Source organism: Bombina bombina, chromosome 4 (genome assembly GCF_027579735.1).
Source record: "Bombina bombina isolate aBomBom1 chromosome 4, aBomBom1.pri, whole genome shotgun sequence".
In the NCBI taxonomy this organism is placed as follows: Eukaryota; Metazoa; Chordata; class Amphibia; order Anura; family Bombinatoridae; genus Bombina; species Bombina bombina.
In genome coordinates this window covers 1,224,586,306-1,224,603,020 of record NC_069502.1, presented here as the reverse complement: position 1 = coordinate 1,224,603,020, position 16,715 = coordinate 1,224,586,306, and the positions used below count along the sequence as shown (strand labels likewise).

Genomic DNA, 16,715 nt, shown 5'->3' with positions numbered 1-16,715 from the left:
TTGCATCCCTAAAAACCCTCATTACCAACGAATTAACATCTATGTGTAAAGATATTAATGACCTGGGATTCAGAGTGGTGGAGGTTGAGGATACGCAAACCACAGTGAATGAAATGATGGGAGCCTTTCAAACCCAGGCTGCAGTTCAAGCTTCTCAGAGAGTTTACAGGACAAACTTGAAGAATCGCAGCAGACGTTCCAACCTACGAGTTAGGGGCATCCCAGAATCAGTTAAAGCTGCAGACCTGCGGGATTACCTCTAGAAATTGTTTCAACATGTCAAAGGAGACACAGATTCTCCACCGCTCGAACTGGAGAGAGCCCACAGAGCCCTGCGCCCACCTCCCCCACCGAATGCACCCCCCAGAGATGTTATTTTTAAATTTCTGAGATTCATGGACAGGGAGGACATATGGACTAAAGTGAGACCGACTTCACAGATATCCTTCATGGATCACACTTTACAGATTTTCCCGGACCTCTGCCCCAGCACTATACAGAAAAGGAGGGAGGTATGCCAAATTCATCACTACAGTTCTTCAAGAAAAGAATATAAAATAAAGGTGGGGTTTCCCATTTAGTCTGGTGATTACCCACGAGGGACACACTTTTGTATACAAAGGCCTTCAAGACCTAGAAGAGATCTCTAAGGACCTGAGACTTCATCTGAGACCACCACAACTGATGGATCCTTCCACCCATGGCTCTACAAACTGTCAGGATGGAAAACATCAAAAGGCCCAAGGACTACAATGGCATAAGGTCCAATCTAAGAAACGCAAGGACAACACAGGAACTACTCATTGAAGGACTTGCCATTTCCTTGATTCCTTTGTTGGGTGAGACCAATAAGTTCTTATTCTGTAATTTTGGTCAATATCTTCTCTATGCTCTTATTTTGATAACACTGCTTAAGAATAATGTTGTTAGAAGATAGCTGATGTTATCACACACTACATCCAGGTTATAGCAATATTGTTTGTTGTTGCTTTTTCTTCCCCCAGGTAGCAACGTAGCTCACACAACGTTCCTTTTCCTTTTGTTCTCAAAATATGTTATCTCCGCAGCTAATTCACACTAATGTATCACTGTGATTGTTTTATATATAAGACAATGTTAAAGTTCGGGTCCCAGTACTCTGCAGACCCTCAGTTATATTGGAGTGATCCTCAATCGCTCTAAAGTTATTTCTTTTGAAATTATTCTTACTATTTCAGTCAGAAATTTGTTTGTTATTGTTTTTTACCTTGTTTACTCTTCTTTGCATTGTGTGTTATTGCCTCTTTACAAATGTCATTATATTGCAACCAACTGCTCCCTTGACACTAACAACCCTGAACATCACGCTCACTGCTGTTTTGCACAGCCCTTACATATACTCATAACTTGCCCACTGACCACTGTCCCTCTCATTAATGGAGCAGACTAACGCATCCTTGAATATAATTTCCATTAATGCCAAAGGTCTAAATAACCCTAACAAACGGAGTATAGTTATCAAAGATCTTAATAATAATAATAATAATAATAATAATGGGGACTTAGTCTTTATACAAGAAACACATTTCAGTACAAATTTGGGAGCGCCTATTACGCTTCCAACCGCACCAAGACTAATGGGGAGGGCATATTAATCAGACGAGGGATCCCATTTACCCTGATTGATTCAGTTAAAGACCAAGAGGGTAGATTCCTTATTCTAGTAGGTAAGTTGTATAACACCATGGTGACTTTGGTATGTGCTTATGCCCCTAATAATAATAATCAGGATAAGGTTTTTTTTAATTCCTTGGAAACTCCGTTCTGGAGGTAACAAAGGGCTTGCTTCTTGCTGGCCGCGACATTAATATTTCCTTAAACCCACGGATGGATAATTCGACTGGGATATCTTCCGCACCACAGAGTAATAAATAGCATTAAGCATTCAATGAAAGACTTAGTTATCCATGATGTGTGGAGGATTCAGCACCCAGAGGTTCATCAGTATACATTTTTCTCCTTCCCCCACTCACGATTCTCCCGAATTGACTATATTTTTTTAGATGTAACTTGTATCTCACTAGCCCGTAGATCAGGGATACTGCCGGTGGGATGGACAGACCATTCTATGATCCACTGCTTACTCGAGTGGCCTTCGGCTCCAATGACCAATTACTCTTGAAAACTGGACAATAATCTCTTGGACACCCCGCTATATGGGGGAAAAATTGAAAAGGCTTTGCAGGAATATTTCCTGATAAATGTGGGCACAGTTTCAGACTTTCGGCTTATATCGGAGGCACATTAAGGGACGCTGAGGGGGGGGGAGTTCTCCTTAGCATTAGGGTGCATTACTGTAAGCAGCAACGAGCTGCTCTCCAAATAGCTCTTGACTCACTGACTGACTTAGAATCCCAACTTATACTCCATCCATCTGATGAGGCCCTTAAAGTGAAGGTAAAGTTTTTCGTTTTTGGAGCCTGTATTCTATTATTCATCTACTATATACTATGATCGCTAAAAAAATGTTTTAATATTTGTATATATATATTAGTGTATTCTAAACACTTTATATTTACTTTCTAGGCCGGTCTTCGCTCCTCCCTCCATTGATTTCCTGGTTTTTGACTATATTACGTACAGAGCGGTCCCACCCGCTCTGTACGTAATACAAAAGCGTGTTCCCGATTTCTGGACCACTTGCGCATGCGCACCATTCACCGTTCATTCCATTTGCGCCTGCGTGACAGAAAAAATGTAAATAGAGACGACTTAGCCTTATGAATCCTTATCTCGCATGCGCTAAACTGGAACGAGCGTTGAGAATAGAAGAAAGGAAGTGAATGCAACGCATGCGCATAGAGAACAGTAATGCGGTGACGTAATATGACGGCCGCCTAACGGCCAGTGTTTCAATAGGCTAGTAGAAAAACGTGACCGGGCTTAGAAAGAAAAAAAAAAAAAACAGGTTGTTTTAGCAGTGTTCTGAATCGGATAAAGAAACGGTAAATAATAAATAAATATAGCGATTCTAAAAATTTGATGAATTAAAGTCCCATTGATTTTTATAGTATTTACAGGGGAAAAAGTATAATGCATGAAACTTTACCTTCACTTTAAGACGCAACTAAAAACACTAAACTGGAACGAGCGTTGAGAATAGAAGAAAGGAAGTGAATGCAACGCATGCGCATAGAGAACAGTAATGCGGTGACGTAATATGACGGCCGCCTAACGGCCAGTGTTTCAATAGGCTAGTAGAAAAACGTGACCGGGCTTAGAAAGAAAAAAAAAAAAAACAGGTTGTTTTAGCAGTGTTCTGAATCGGATAAAGAAACGGTAAATAATAAATAAATATAGCGATTCTAAAAATTTGATGAATTAAAGTCCCATTGATTTTTATAGTATTTACAGGGGAAAAAGTATAATGCATGAAACTTTACCTTCACTTTAAGACGCAACTAAAAACACAGAGGGATACAGTAAACTCTTTTCTCGATAAAAACTGTAAACAATTGGCCCTTAAACTACAACAGGCATATTACGAAGGGGATAACAAGTGTAGTAGAGTTTATGCCAGTAAACTTAAACGTAAAACCAACAGATCCTATATCTTGTCTATTACGTAACCCGACCACTCTGTAGCCTATTCTACAAAAGATATCACTGAGGCCTTCCGTAGTTACTATGAAACCTTATATAACATATCGGGTCAAGGGGGTCACCAAGAACATACTGCTGACAGTACTAAAAGTGACATTATTGAGTCCTTCCTGCGGGATATAGACATCCCGACAATTTCCATTGAGCAACTGACCATATTGAATAATCCCTTTAACAGTGAGGAACTGCAATCAGTTCTAAAAGATCTACCATTAAACAAGGCACCAAGGCCAGATAGGTTTACTAGATATTATTATAAGAAATATGCCTCTATTCTAATTCCACACATAGTAACCCTTTATAACTCTGACTCAAACCCGTTCCTGACCCAGTCACTAAGAGCACATCTCACTCTTATTCCCAAGGAGGGTAAAGACCCCTCTAGGGTTGAAAACTATAGACCCATCTCTCTGTTGAATGCCGACATAAGCATATATGCAAAGCTATTGGCAAATAGGCTGAATACCCTCCTCCCGGAACTGATCCATATGGATCAGGTCGGATTTATATTGACAAGAGGCGAGAGATAACACGGTTCAGGCCATTGATTTAATTGATTATGCCACTACCCAACAGGTGCCTTTGATGATCCTTTCAACGGACGCAGAGAAGGCCTTCAACCGCGTCTGTTGGCAGTTTTTAAGAACGGTACTGCTTAAATTGGGATTTGGGCCCACGTTAGTATCCAGAGTATTTGCCATGTATGCATCCCACACAGCTAATATACACTTAAATGGTTGTCTTTCCACACCTTTCTCCATCAGAAATGGGACCAGACAGGTAGCCCTTTGTCCCCATTATTGTTTGCATGTGCCATTGAGACCCTAGCGCTGAAAATTCGATCACTCTCGGGGATAACAGGCCTGCAAATCAGTAACTTCCATCAAAAACTTTCCCTTTACGCGGATGATGTCTTATTCTAACTAACCCAAAGCACTCTATTCCTATTCTAATTAGGGCAACTCGAGGAGTTTGGTCGAGCCTCTAATTTTCTTAAAAACAAACATAAATCAGAGATTTTAAATATTACAATGTCCGACGAAAATGTACTTTTGGTTCGGAACCTCTGTCCATTCCGCTGGCAAAATCGCCTGTTGAGATATCTGGGTGTTTTTTTAGCTCCCACTATAGATGAGATGTTCACAGCCAACTATACAGCCTTACAGACCTCTATTGTTGCTACTCTGTCTTCATGGAGACGAAAACAAATGACTTGGATAGGAAGAATAAACGCCATTAAAATGACCATTCTACCAAAAATCCTTTACCTATTTTAGACGCTCCCAATCCCCCTTCCACATTCATTCATCTCCTCCCTACAAAATAAAATATTCAAATTCTTATGGAATAAACGGCATGCTAGAATTAATAGGAGAATTATGTGTCAGACCTTGAATAGCGGTGCCTTGGAGTGCCAGACCTGGAGACATAGGAAGGCCACACACCTTCAGAGAGTAGTGGACTGGTTTACAAATTACAACACTAAAATATGGGTAAGACTCTAACATGACATAGCACGTTCTAAACACCTAGGAGCTCAATGTTGGACACCGAGGGCCACTCCAATAACTCATACTTCTAGAACTATACAGGAGACCCTTATGATTTGGGGAAAACTTCTGGTTGACTATTCCAATATTTCCTCAAAATACTCACCCTTGACATCACTAATTGATAACAGAGTTTCTCTCAGGACTTCATATACCACCGAGAATGGTTAAAGCGTTAGAACACTGATGGTGTGCCACCTGGGAAATGATAATTCATTCCAGCTAAGACTGACACTGGTGGAGGATGGCTTCCTGATGTTTCATAACTGGTTTTTCTACCACCAATGCTATAATTACCTTTCCTCGCACCCCCAGAAACATAATATGCTTAGATCACTGACCCCATATGAGTCTTTATGTCACAAAACCACGCCCTCAAGACATATCCTATCCCTTATCTACTCGTTGTTGAAACAGCCCACAATTGGCTCAACACCATACTACATAGACAGATGGAATGACAAACTGAATATAAGCATTTCCCATGTGGACGCATCTAGGATTTTTCAGTCTGTGAGGAAATCCTCATTTTCCAGTAAATATTTAGAAATGAATTTGAAGATTCTTCACAGATGGTATTTGACACCAGCTAGATGTGGTAAAATATATAAGCTCCCTTCTGTAACCTGCTAGAGATGTAATGGTACAGTAGCCCATATGGCCCACATATGGTGGCAATGCCCTAAAATTGTACCAATGTGGACCACAATCTCGAAGGAAACTTCCAAATTGATAGGGATCCCACTTCCACTAGACCCCTGTCTATGGTTATTTAATAGGACGCCAAAAAAAGTCTCCCCTATACAACGTAAACTTATTAATATCACAAGTAACAGCTTTAAAATCCTTATTGCTAGACATTGGAAAAGCACTGCTGCCCAAACTACTGCAAAATGGCTACAAGAATGTCACCATTTGATTCGAATGGAAGAATACTTTAATATAGTACAACATGACAGGGATACTTACGCATTGATATCTGCAACCTGGGAGGAATACCTGTCGGCCAAGTTTAAAACATAGCCTGCCCTGCACTGGTCTATATAGGACCTATCTATAGGACAAGACACACAATGACTGTTTTGTTTAATAGGTTTTGTTGAATTTTTCTCTCATTATAAAGCTCACAAATGTACGGGCATGTAACCTTGTTTTACCTGTTTTGTATTTATTTTTGTACATGCCTCAATAAAAATATAAAAACAGAATTTATGCTTACCTGATAAATTACTTTCTCTTACGGTGTATCCAGTCCACGGATTCATCCTTACTTGTGGGATATTCTCAATCCCTACAGGAAGTGGCAAAGAGAGCACACAGCAAAGCTGTCCATATAGCTCCCCTCAGGCTCCGCCCCCCCCAGTCATTCGACCGACGGTTAGGAGAAAAAGGAGAACCATAGGGTGCAGTGGTGACTGTAGTTATTTTAAAAATTAAATTTGAACCTGACTTAATTGTCAGGGCGGGCCGTGGACTGGATACACCGTAAGAGAAAGTAATTTATCAGGTAAGCATAAATTCAGTTTTCTCTTACTTGGTGTATCCAGTCCACGGATTCATCCTTACTTGTGGGATACCAATACCAAAGCTTTAGGACACGGATGAAGGGAGGGAACAAGTCAGGTAACCTAAACGGAAGGCACCACTGCTTGTAAAACCTCTCTCCCAAAAATAGCTTCCGAAGAAGCAAAAGTATCGAATTTGTAAAATTTGGCGAATGTATGCAGTGAAGACCAAGTCGCTGCCTTACAAATCTGTTCAACAGAAGCCTCATTCTTGAAAGCCCATGTGGAAGCCACAGCTCTGGTGGAATGAGCTGTAATTCGTTCAGGAGGCTGCTGTCCAGCAGTCTCATAAGCCAATCGAATGATGCTTTTCAGCCAGAAGGAAAGAGAGGTAGCAGTCGCTTTTTGACCTCTCCTCTTACCAGAATAGACAACAAACAAGGATGATGTTTGTCTGAAATCTTTAGTTGCTTTTAAATAGAATTTTAAAGCACGGACCACGTCAAGATTGTGTAAAAGTCGTTCCTTCCTAGAAACTGGATTAGGACACAGAGAAGGAACAATGATTTCCTGGTTAATATTCTTATTAGAAACCACTTTTGGAAGAAAACCAGGTTTGGTACGCAAAACAACCTTATCTGCATGGAACACCAGAGAGGGTGAATTACACTGCAAAGCAGACAATTCAGAAACTCTTCGAGCAGAAGAAATGGCTACTAAAAACAAAACTTTCCAAGATAATAATTTAATATCTATGGAATGCAAAGGTTCAAACGGAACCCCTTGAAGAACTGAAAGAACTAAATTTAGACTTCATGGAGGAGCCACAGGCTTGTAAACAGGCTTGATTCTAACTAGGGCCTGTGCAAACACCTGAACGTCTGGTACAGCTGCCAGACGCTTATGTAACAGGATAGACATAGCAGATATCTGACAGACCTTTCTCCAATCCTTCTTGGAGAAAGGACAATATCCTTGGAATCCTAACCTTACTCCACGAGTAACCCTTGGATTCACACCAACAAAGATATTTCCGGCATATCTTATGGTAAATTTCCCTGGTGACAGGCTTTCTGGCCTGTATCAGAGTGTCTATAACTGATTCAGAGAAACCACGCTTAGCTAGAAATAAGCGTTCAATCTCCAAGCAGTCAGTTGCAGAGAAACTAGATTTGGATGCTTGAAAGGACCTTGAATTAGAAGATCCTGCCTTGATGGCAGTTTCCATGGTGGGACCGACGACATGTCCACTAGGTCTGCATACCAAGTCCTGCGTGGCCACGCAGGCGCTATCAGAATTACTGAAGCCTTCTCCTGTTTGATTCTGGCTACTAGCCGAGGGAGAAGAGGAAACGGTGGAAAGACATAAGCTAGACTGAATGACCAAGGCGCTATTAAAGCATCTATCAATGCCGCCTTGGGATCCCTGGATCTGGATCCGTAAAGGGGAAGTTTGGTGTTCTGACGGGACGCCATCAGATCCAATTCTGGAATGCCCCATAGCTGGGTCAGCTGAGCAAAAACCTCCGGGTGGAGTTCCCACTCCCCCGGATGAAAAGTCTGACGACTTAGAAAATCTGCCTCCCAGTTGTCTACCCCTGGGATGTGAATTGCAGATAGATGGCAGGAGTGAACCTCCGCCCATTTGATGATCTTGGATACTTCCTTCATCGCTAGGGAACTCTTTGTTCCTCCCTGATTGATGTACGCTACAGTCGTGATGTTGTCAGACTGAAATCTGATGAATTTGGCCTCCGCTAGTTGAGGCCACGCCTGGAGCGTATTGAATATCGCTCTCAGCTCCAAAATGTTTATCGGGAGAAGAGATTCTTCCCGAGACCATAGACCCTGAAGCCTTCAGGGAGTTCCAGACCACACCCCAGCCTAACAGACTGGCATCGGTCGTGACAATGATCCACTCCGGTCTGCGGAAACTCATTCCCTGAGACAGGTGATCTTGAGACAACCACCAGAGAAGAGTGTCTCTGGTTTTCTGGTCCATTTGTATTTGAGGAGACAAATCTGCGAAATCCCCATTCCACTGTTTGAGCATGCACAGTTGCAGTGGTCTGAGATGAATTCGGGCAAAAGGGACTACGTCCACTGCCGCAACAATTAAACCAATTACCTCCATGCACTGAGCCACAGAAGGCCGAGGAATGGAATGAAGAACTCGGCAAGTATTCAACAGTTTTGACTTCCTGACCTCTGTCAGAAAGATTTTCATTTCTACCGAGTCTATTCGTGTTCCCAGGAAGGGAACCCTTGTGAGCGGGGACAGAGAACTTTTTTCTACGTTCACCTTCCACCCGTGAGACCTTAGAAAGGCCAGAACAATGTCCGTATGAGCCTTGGCTCTGTGAAAAGACGACGCCTGTATTAATATGTCGTCTAGGTAAGGTGCTACTGCAATGCCCCGCGGTCTTAGTACCGCTAGAAGGGACCCTAGCACCTTTGTGAAAATTCTGGGAGCGGTGGCCAACCCGAAAGGAAGGGCCACGAACTGGTAATGTTTGTCCAGAAAGGCGAACCTTAGGAACCGATGGTGATCTTTGTGGATAGGAATATGTAGATACGCATCCTTTAGATCCACGGTAGTAATATATTGACCTTCCTGGATCATCGGCAAGATTGTCCGAATGCTGTCCATCTTGAAAGACGGAACTCTGAGGAATTTGTTTAGAATTTTTAGATCCAGGATTGGCCTGAAAGTTCCTTCCTTTTTGGGAACTACAAACAGGTTTGAGTAAAAGCCCAGTCCTTGTTCTGCAATTGGAACTGGGTGTATCACTCCCATTTTTAGAAGATCTTCTACACAGCGTAAGAACGCCTGTTTCTTTGTTTGGTCTGAAGACAAACGAGAAATGTGGAACCTTCCCCTTGGGAGAGAATCCTTGAATTCTAGAAGGTACCCCTGAGCAACTATTTCTAATGCCCAGTGATCTGGAACATCTCTTGCCCAAGCCTGAGCAAAGAGAGAAAGTCTGCCCCCTACTAGATCCGATCCCGGATCGGGGGCTACCCCTTCATGCTGTCTTGGTATCAGGAGCAGGCTTCTTGGCCTGTTTACCCTTATTCCAGCCCTGCAAGGGTTTCCAGGTTGCTTTGGGCTGGGAACCGTTATCTTGCTTTGCGGCAGCAGAGGTTGCAGCAAGTCCGCTCCTGAAGCTGCGAAAGGAGCGAAAATTAGCCTTGTTTTTGGCCTTAAACGGCCTATCTTGTGGAAGGGCATGGCCCTTGCCCCCAGTGATATCTGAAATAATTTCTTTCAGCTCTGGGCCGAATAGTGTTTTCCCCTTGAAGGGAATATTTAACAGTTTCGTTTTGGACGACACATCCGCCGACCACGATTTGAGCCAAAGCGCTCTTCACGCCATGATGGCAAAACCTGAGTTTTTCGCCGCTAGCTTAGCTAATTGGAGAGCGGCATCAGTGATAAAAGAATTAGCCAGCTTTAGAGCATGAATTCTATCCATGACCTCATCGTATGAAGTCTCCCTCTGGAGCGACTCCTCCAGGGCCTCGAACCAAAAAGCCGCTGCAGTAGTTACCGGAATAATGCAGGCAATTGGTTGAAGAAGAAAACCTTGCTGAACAAAAATTTTCTTCAGCAATCCTTCCAATTTTGTATCCATAGGATCTTTGAAAGCACAACTGTCCTCTATTGGTATAGTTGTACACTTAGCAAGTGTTGAAACAGCCCCCTCTACCTTGGGGACCGTCTGCCACGCATCCCGCCTGGGGTCGTTTATGGGAAACATTTTCTTAAAGATAGGGGGGGGGGACAAAGGGTACACCTGGTCTCTCCCACTCCCTAGTCACAATATCCGCCACCCTCTTTGGGATTGGAAATGCCTCAGTGTATACGGGGACCTCTAAAAACCTGTCCATTTTACACAATTTTTCTGGGACCACCATGGGGTCACAGTCATCCAGCGTAGCTAAAACCTCCTTAAGCAGGACGCGGAGGAGTTCCAGCTTAAAATTTAAACGCTAAGGAATCTGACTCTGCCCGCTGAGAAACTTTTCCTGTGTCAGAAATTTCTCCCTCAAACAGACCGTCCCTCACTGCCACTTCAGAGTGTTGTGAGGGTATTACAGATAAATCATCCAAAGCTTCTGATTGCTCATCCTCTGTATTTAAAACTGAGCTATCGTGCTTTTTTGGAAAAACTGGCAGTTTGGATAAAAATGCTGCAAGGGAATTATCCATTACTGCTGCTAATTGTTGTAAAGTAATAGGGGCCAATGCGCTAGAGGTACTAGGCATCGCTTGCGCAGGCGTAACTGGTGTCGACACATGGGGAGAGGAAGAAGGACTACCCTCATTACCCTCTGTTAAGGAATCATCTTGGGCTACATTTTTAAGTGTCACTGGATGGTCTTTAAAATGCTTAGATGCTTTAGCACACTTTAAACACAAATGCAATGGGGGTACCGCCATGGCTTTTAGACATAAAGAACAAGGTCTATCTGAAGGCTCAGACATGTTTGACAGACTTAGACAGCACTACAATAAAGAAAAAAATCACTTTTTGAAAAAACGTTACTGTGTCTTTAAATAATAAAAAGCACACACTTTTTTACCAAATCCCCAAAAAACATCCGATCTTTATGAAATTTTCACCACATGATCCTAATGCTTTGAAATGATTGCACACAAATATTCAAATCAATTAACCCCTTATTGCCCAAACCGGAGCAAATTGAAGTAAAACAACCGGTTTAACACACTACAGCACGGTGCCACAGTCTTTGCTGTGGCCCTACCTTCCTTTTGGGTTATTTGTAGAAGAAAAATAAGCCTCCCTGAAGTCCTCCTGCACTCTCAGGACTCTACACGTGAAGCTGCCTGAAGCTGTCTTGCAAATCAACTGCGCAACTGAGGCGCGAAAATGAGGCCCCCTCCCTCTTCATTCCAGAGTTATGGGGCCTTCCTGAGTCTGATTAGGTGTCTTACAATATGCCAGGCGTAATAAAAACCCCAAAAGTGTTTTCAACGTCTAAAACACTTGAACAATTATAAGATTACACTAATAAAGTAATCGATTTAGCCCATCACAGTGTCTACCAGTATTTAAGCCCTTAACTGAAGCCATCCTTCTATACTGCGTCTCAGAAAATGGCTTACCTTCCCTCATTGGGATTTCTGTCAGTCTTCTAGCATTACCAGGTCTTGTTAGAAAAAAATGACTGAGCATACCTGAAGCAGTTAAACCTGCAAACTGTTCCCCCCAACTGAAGTTCTCCGGTACTCAACAGTCCTGCGTGGGAACAGCAATGGATTTTAGTTACAACATGCTAAAATCTTTTTCCTCTCAGCAGAAATCTTCATCACTTTCTGCCTCAGAGTAAATAGCACAAACCGGCACTATTTTAAAATAAACTCTTGATTGAAGAAATAAAAACTACAAATCTAACACCACAAACTCTTTACCCTCCCGCCGAGATGCTACTTGTTAGAGCAGCAAAGAGAATGACTGGGGGGGGGCGGAGCCTGAGGGGAGCTATATGGACAGCTTTGCTGTGTGCTCTCTTTGCCACTTCCTGTAGGGATTGAGAATATCCCACAAGTAAGGATGAATCCGTGGACTGGATACACCAAGTAAGAGAAATAAAAAATAAAAAACACCACAACACTTACCATCCAAAGTAATATCCCAACACAAGACTGCAACTTTCAATCTCTGCCCCCGGCCACCCTCTCCACCACTCTCAGCACCTTCCTCCCCAACCACTGAGAATGAAGTGAGTTCCCAATTGTCTTCCTCACACCGCACTACCTGCCCACTTGACGCTCTCTCTTCACATCCAATATCTTCTCTGTCTTCTACCCTCACTTCAGCTATTACTCACAAATTCAACCTATCCCTTACTACCAGTTCATTCCCATCTTCCTTCAAACATGCAAAGGTCACCCCATCCTAAAAAAAAACATCATTCTCACCTTTGCAGTCCCCACCTCCTGTTTCTCACCCTCCTACCCATCTAGATTGTAAGTTCCCACGGGGAAAAGGCCCTTAATTCCCCCTGTATTTGTTTGTTTGTTAAACTTTGTCTGGTGTCTTTTATATTGTATTGTACTGTACTGTACTTTTATCTTTGTACCGATGGACAGCGCTGCGGAATCTGTTGGCGCTTTATAAATAAAAAATCATTACAAATATGTTTCTATTCAAAGAGGCAATTCATCTGTGTGCATTTAAATTTTGACCGTAAACGTTCCATTAATCCTTTTTAAATCCTCTTCCATGCATTGGGCTTAGTATGTGCCTTTACTAAACAGCAGTTATGGTGACACAAATGATTAGATTTCACAATTACACTCAAACTGAAATCTATAGCGTTGAGCAGTAACTTATTATGAGGAAACGCAATTTGAGTAATCTCTAAATATGAAGAATTAAGCACCTAGTAGCCGAGCACTTTCTATTTATCCTGACAGCTGTGCTAGCTGCTTGTTGTCTTCTTTACAGAACAAGGCGAGATGGTCCTATAGTGACAGGAAGGCCGGAGATGGTGGCGCAGTAGGCCGAGTCGCTTCACAGTGAAGCTCACACTAACCAAGTAAAGGCGGCTTACAGGGCATCATCAGGTTAATACAAACAACATAAGCACAAGGGACTACACGTCATGTATCCAACTGACCAAGCTAACTGTGGTGTCACAAATAAAGGTGAAATAGGAATTTATTGTCATGAGAAAGTTACCAAATGAGAGGAACAAAAGGGAATACAGAGGGAGCCCAGGAGGGTCACAATAGGCAAGGAAAGCTAAGATTTAATTGAGTGACAACTGAAAGAGCCAATGAGGGACACAGAGATAATGAGGCGGAGCAAAGTTAAACAAATCACATAAACAATGAGGAATTAAGGATACTGCAGTACGCCAACAGTGTGCCTTAAAGAAACAGTAAACTAATATTGTTTGTGCATAAAAAGAACATTCATTTAATTAATTTAACATGTTAAAATATTTTCCTATAAAAACAAAAACTTAAGTTAAAGGGACAGTCTACTCAAGAATTGTTATAGTGTAAAAAGATAGATTATCTCTTTATTACTCATTCCCAAGTTCTGCATAACCAACACAGTTATTATAATATATGTTTTTACCTCTGTAATGACCTTGTATCTAAGCCTCTGCAGACTGTTCCTTTATCTCAGTGCTTTTGACAGACTTGCATTTAAGCCAATCAGTGCTGACTCATAAGCAACTCCACAGGAGTGATCACAATGCTACTTATATGGCACACACGAACTAGCACTGTCGAAATGCACTGAGATTAGAGGCAGCCTTCAAGGTCTTAGGAATTAGCATATGAGCCTACCTAGGTTTAGCTTTCAACTAAGAATACAGAGAGAACAAAGCAAATTTGACGATAAAAGTAAATAAAGTTGTTTAAAATTACATGCCCTATCTGAATCATTAAAGTTTAATTCTGATTAGACTATCCCTTTAAGGAGTTTGAATATTTTGATTGACATAAGAATAAAATGTTTGTGAAATATTGGTCTATGGGACGTTAGCTGTATTGGTAGAAGAAGTGTAATTTTATACTATGCCATCTCTACAGACAGAAGGTAAGACGAGGATCATATAGAGCACAGAAAGCACATGCAGCGAATACGAACTTGAGAGCCTTTGGTAGTGCCAACACTTACTTTGGTGACTGGGCAAACTGCTGGGCGGCTGTGACTGCATCATCCTCTGTGCGCACCATAAATGGCACCTTGTTGCACCCAGGCTGCTTCAGTGTGCGCTCCAGCTGCCGGAGTGTGCGCTCCACCGTGGCTGCAGAGCACAGGTCTACTTTACTGACCACCAGAAAGAATGGGACCTTCAGTGCCATGGCCAAACCGAGATGCTCTCGCGTTGTGCCAGCTGCAGTGAGAGGGACCAGAGGTGAGAAATCAGATTAAGTGAGCGGAGACAAACACAATCCAGCATTAGTACAAAAGACTTGCTAATAAATCTACACATTCTGCTATAACATGAGACAAATTAGCTGTAAGAATCAGCACTTATCAGCTGTATAACAATATACACAATAAGTTACTGTGTGTCTGTTCTGACATCCTGTCTTGTTGTGATGGAAATGTTTCCTGTGACATAAAACGACCGGTAGATCGGTAAACTAATCAATTACAAGAAATACCTCCAGCAGTCAACGCTATTTGCTGGGCAGATATAAAAGTCAAACGACTTTAAGGGAGAGCAACTAAGAGGTTAATTTGTATTCGGTTAGGGCAGACTACATTTCCTCTTTTAGATTCCTGTAACATTATACCCACCGCAAGAGACGGATTACTAAAGTGCCCTTCAAACAAATGATGAGCGTATAAGTATCAAGAAAATGAAATTATACTGAAATAAAGTTTTCCAGGATAAAGAACTGAAGAGTCATTTTATGCCGGTATTTATAATTGTGGGGTCTGAGGAGCGCCTCGAATTGGGCAGAGGATAACTACGTCGCTATGGTTTCAACAAATTTATTAATCACAGACAGTGGATGGTCTGATATCGACCAGTTAAAAAACATAATTTATGCTTACCTGATAAATTCCTTTCTCCTGTAGTGTGATCAGTCCACGGGTCATCATTACTTCTGGGATATTACTCCTCCCCAACAGGAAGTGCAAGAGGATTCACCCAGCAGAGCTGCCATATAGCTCCTCCCCTCTACGTCACCTCCAGTCATTCGACCAAGGACCAACGAGAAAGGAGAAGCCAAAGGGTGTAGTGGTGACTGGAGTATAATTTAAAAAATATTTACCTGCCGTAAAAAACAGGGCGGGCCGTGGACTGATCACACTACAGGAGAAAGGAATTTATCAGGTAAGCATAAATTATGTTTTCTCCTGTTAAGTGTGATCAGTCCACGGGTCATCATTACTTCTGGGATACCAATACCAAAGCAATAGTACACGGATGACGGGAGGGACAGGCAGGCTCTTTATACAGAAGGAACCACTGCCTGAAGAACCTTTCTCCCAAAAATAGCCTCCGAAGAAGCAAAAGTGTCAAATTTGTAAAATTTGGAAAAAGTATGAAGCGAAGACCAAGTTGCAGCCTTGCAAATCTGTTCAACAGAGGCCTCATTCTTAAAGGCCCAAGTGGAAGCCACAGCTCTAGTAGAATGAGCTGTAATTCTTTCAGGAGGCTGCTGTCCAGCAGTCTCATAAGCTAAACGTATTATGCTACGAAGCCAAAAAGAGAGAGAGGTAGCAGAAGCTTTTTGACCTCTCCTCTGACCAGAGTAAACGACAAACAGGGAAGACGTTTGTCGAAAATCTTTAGTTGCCTGTAAATAAAATTTTAGGGCACGAACTACATCCAGATTGTGCAGAAGTCGTTCCTTCCTTGAAGAAGGATTTGGACACAAGGATGGAACAACAATCTCTTGATTGATATTCCTGTTAGTGACTACCTTAGGTAAGAACCCAGGTTTAGTACGCAGAACTACCTTATCCGAGTGAAAAATCAAATAAGGAGAATCACAATGTAAGGCTGATAACTCAGAGACTCTTCGAGCCGAGGAAATAGCCATTAAAAATAGAACTTTCCAAGATAACAACTTTATATCAATGGAATGAAGGGGTTCAAACGGAACGCCCTGTAAAACGTTAAGAACAAGGTTTAAACTCCATGGCGGAGCAACAGTTTTAAACACAGGCTTAATCCTGGCCAAAGCCTGACAAAAAGCCTGAACGTCTGGAACTTCTGACAGACGTTTGTGCAACAGAATGGACAGAGCTGAGATCTGTCCCTTTAAGGAACTAGCGGATAAACCCCTTTTCTAAACCTTCTTGTAGAAAAGACAATATTCTAGGAATCCTAACCTTACTCCAAGAGTAACCTTTGGATTCGCACCAATATAGGTATTTACGCCATATTTTATGGTAAATCTTTCTGGTAACAGGCTTCCTAGCCTGTATTAAGGTATTAATAACTGACTCAGAAAAACCACGTTTTGATAAAATCAAGCGTTCAATTTCCAAGCAGTCAGCTTCAGAGA

The 16,715-nt window shown here is 42.1% G+C and overlaps 1 protein-coding gene across 1 annotated transcript in view; it reads right to left on the bottom strand.

The window, feature by feature from the left end:
• GTPBP2 (GTP binding protein 2) overlaps window positions 1-16,715 on the bottom strand; it is a 198,691-nt gene that overhangs the window by 67,281 nt on the left and 114,695 nt on the right. Inside the window, exon 7 of the mRNA XM_053712754.1 lies at window positions 14,362-14,581. Within this exon, the coding sequence (XP_053568729.1) occupies window positions 14,362-14,581 (220 nt within the window). The remainder of the gene's footprint in view (window positions 1-14,361; window positions 14,582-16,715) is intronic.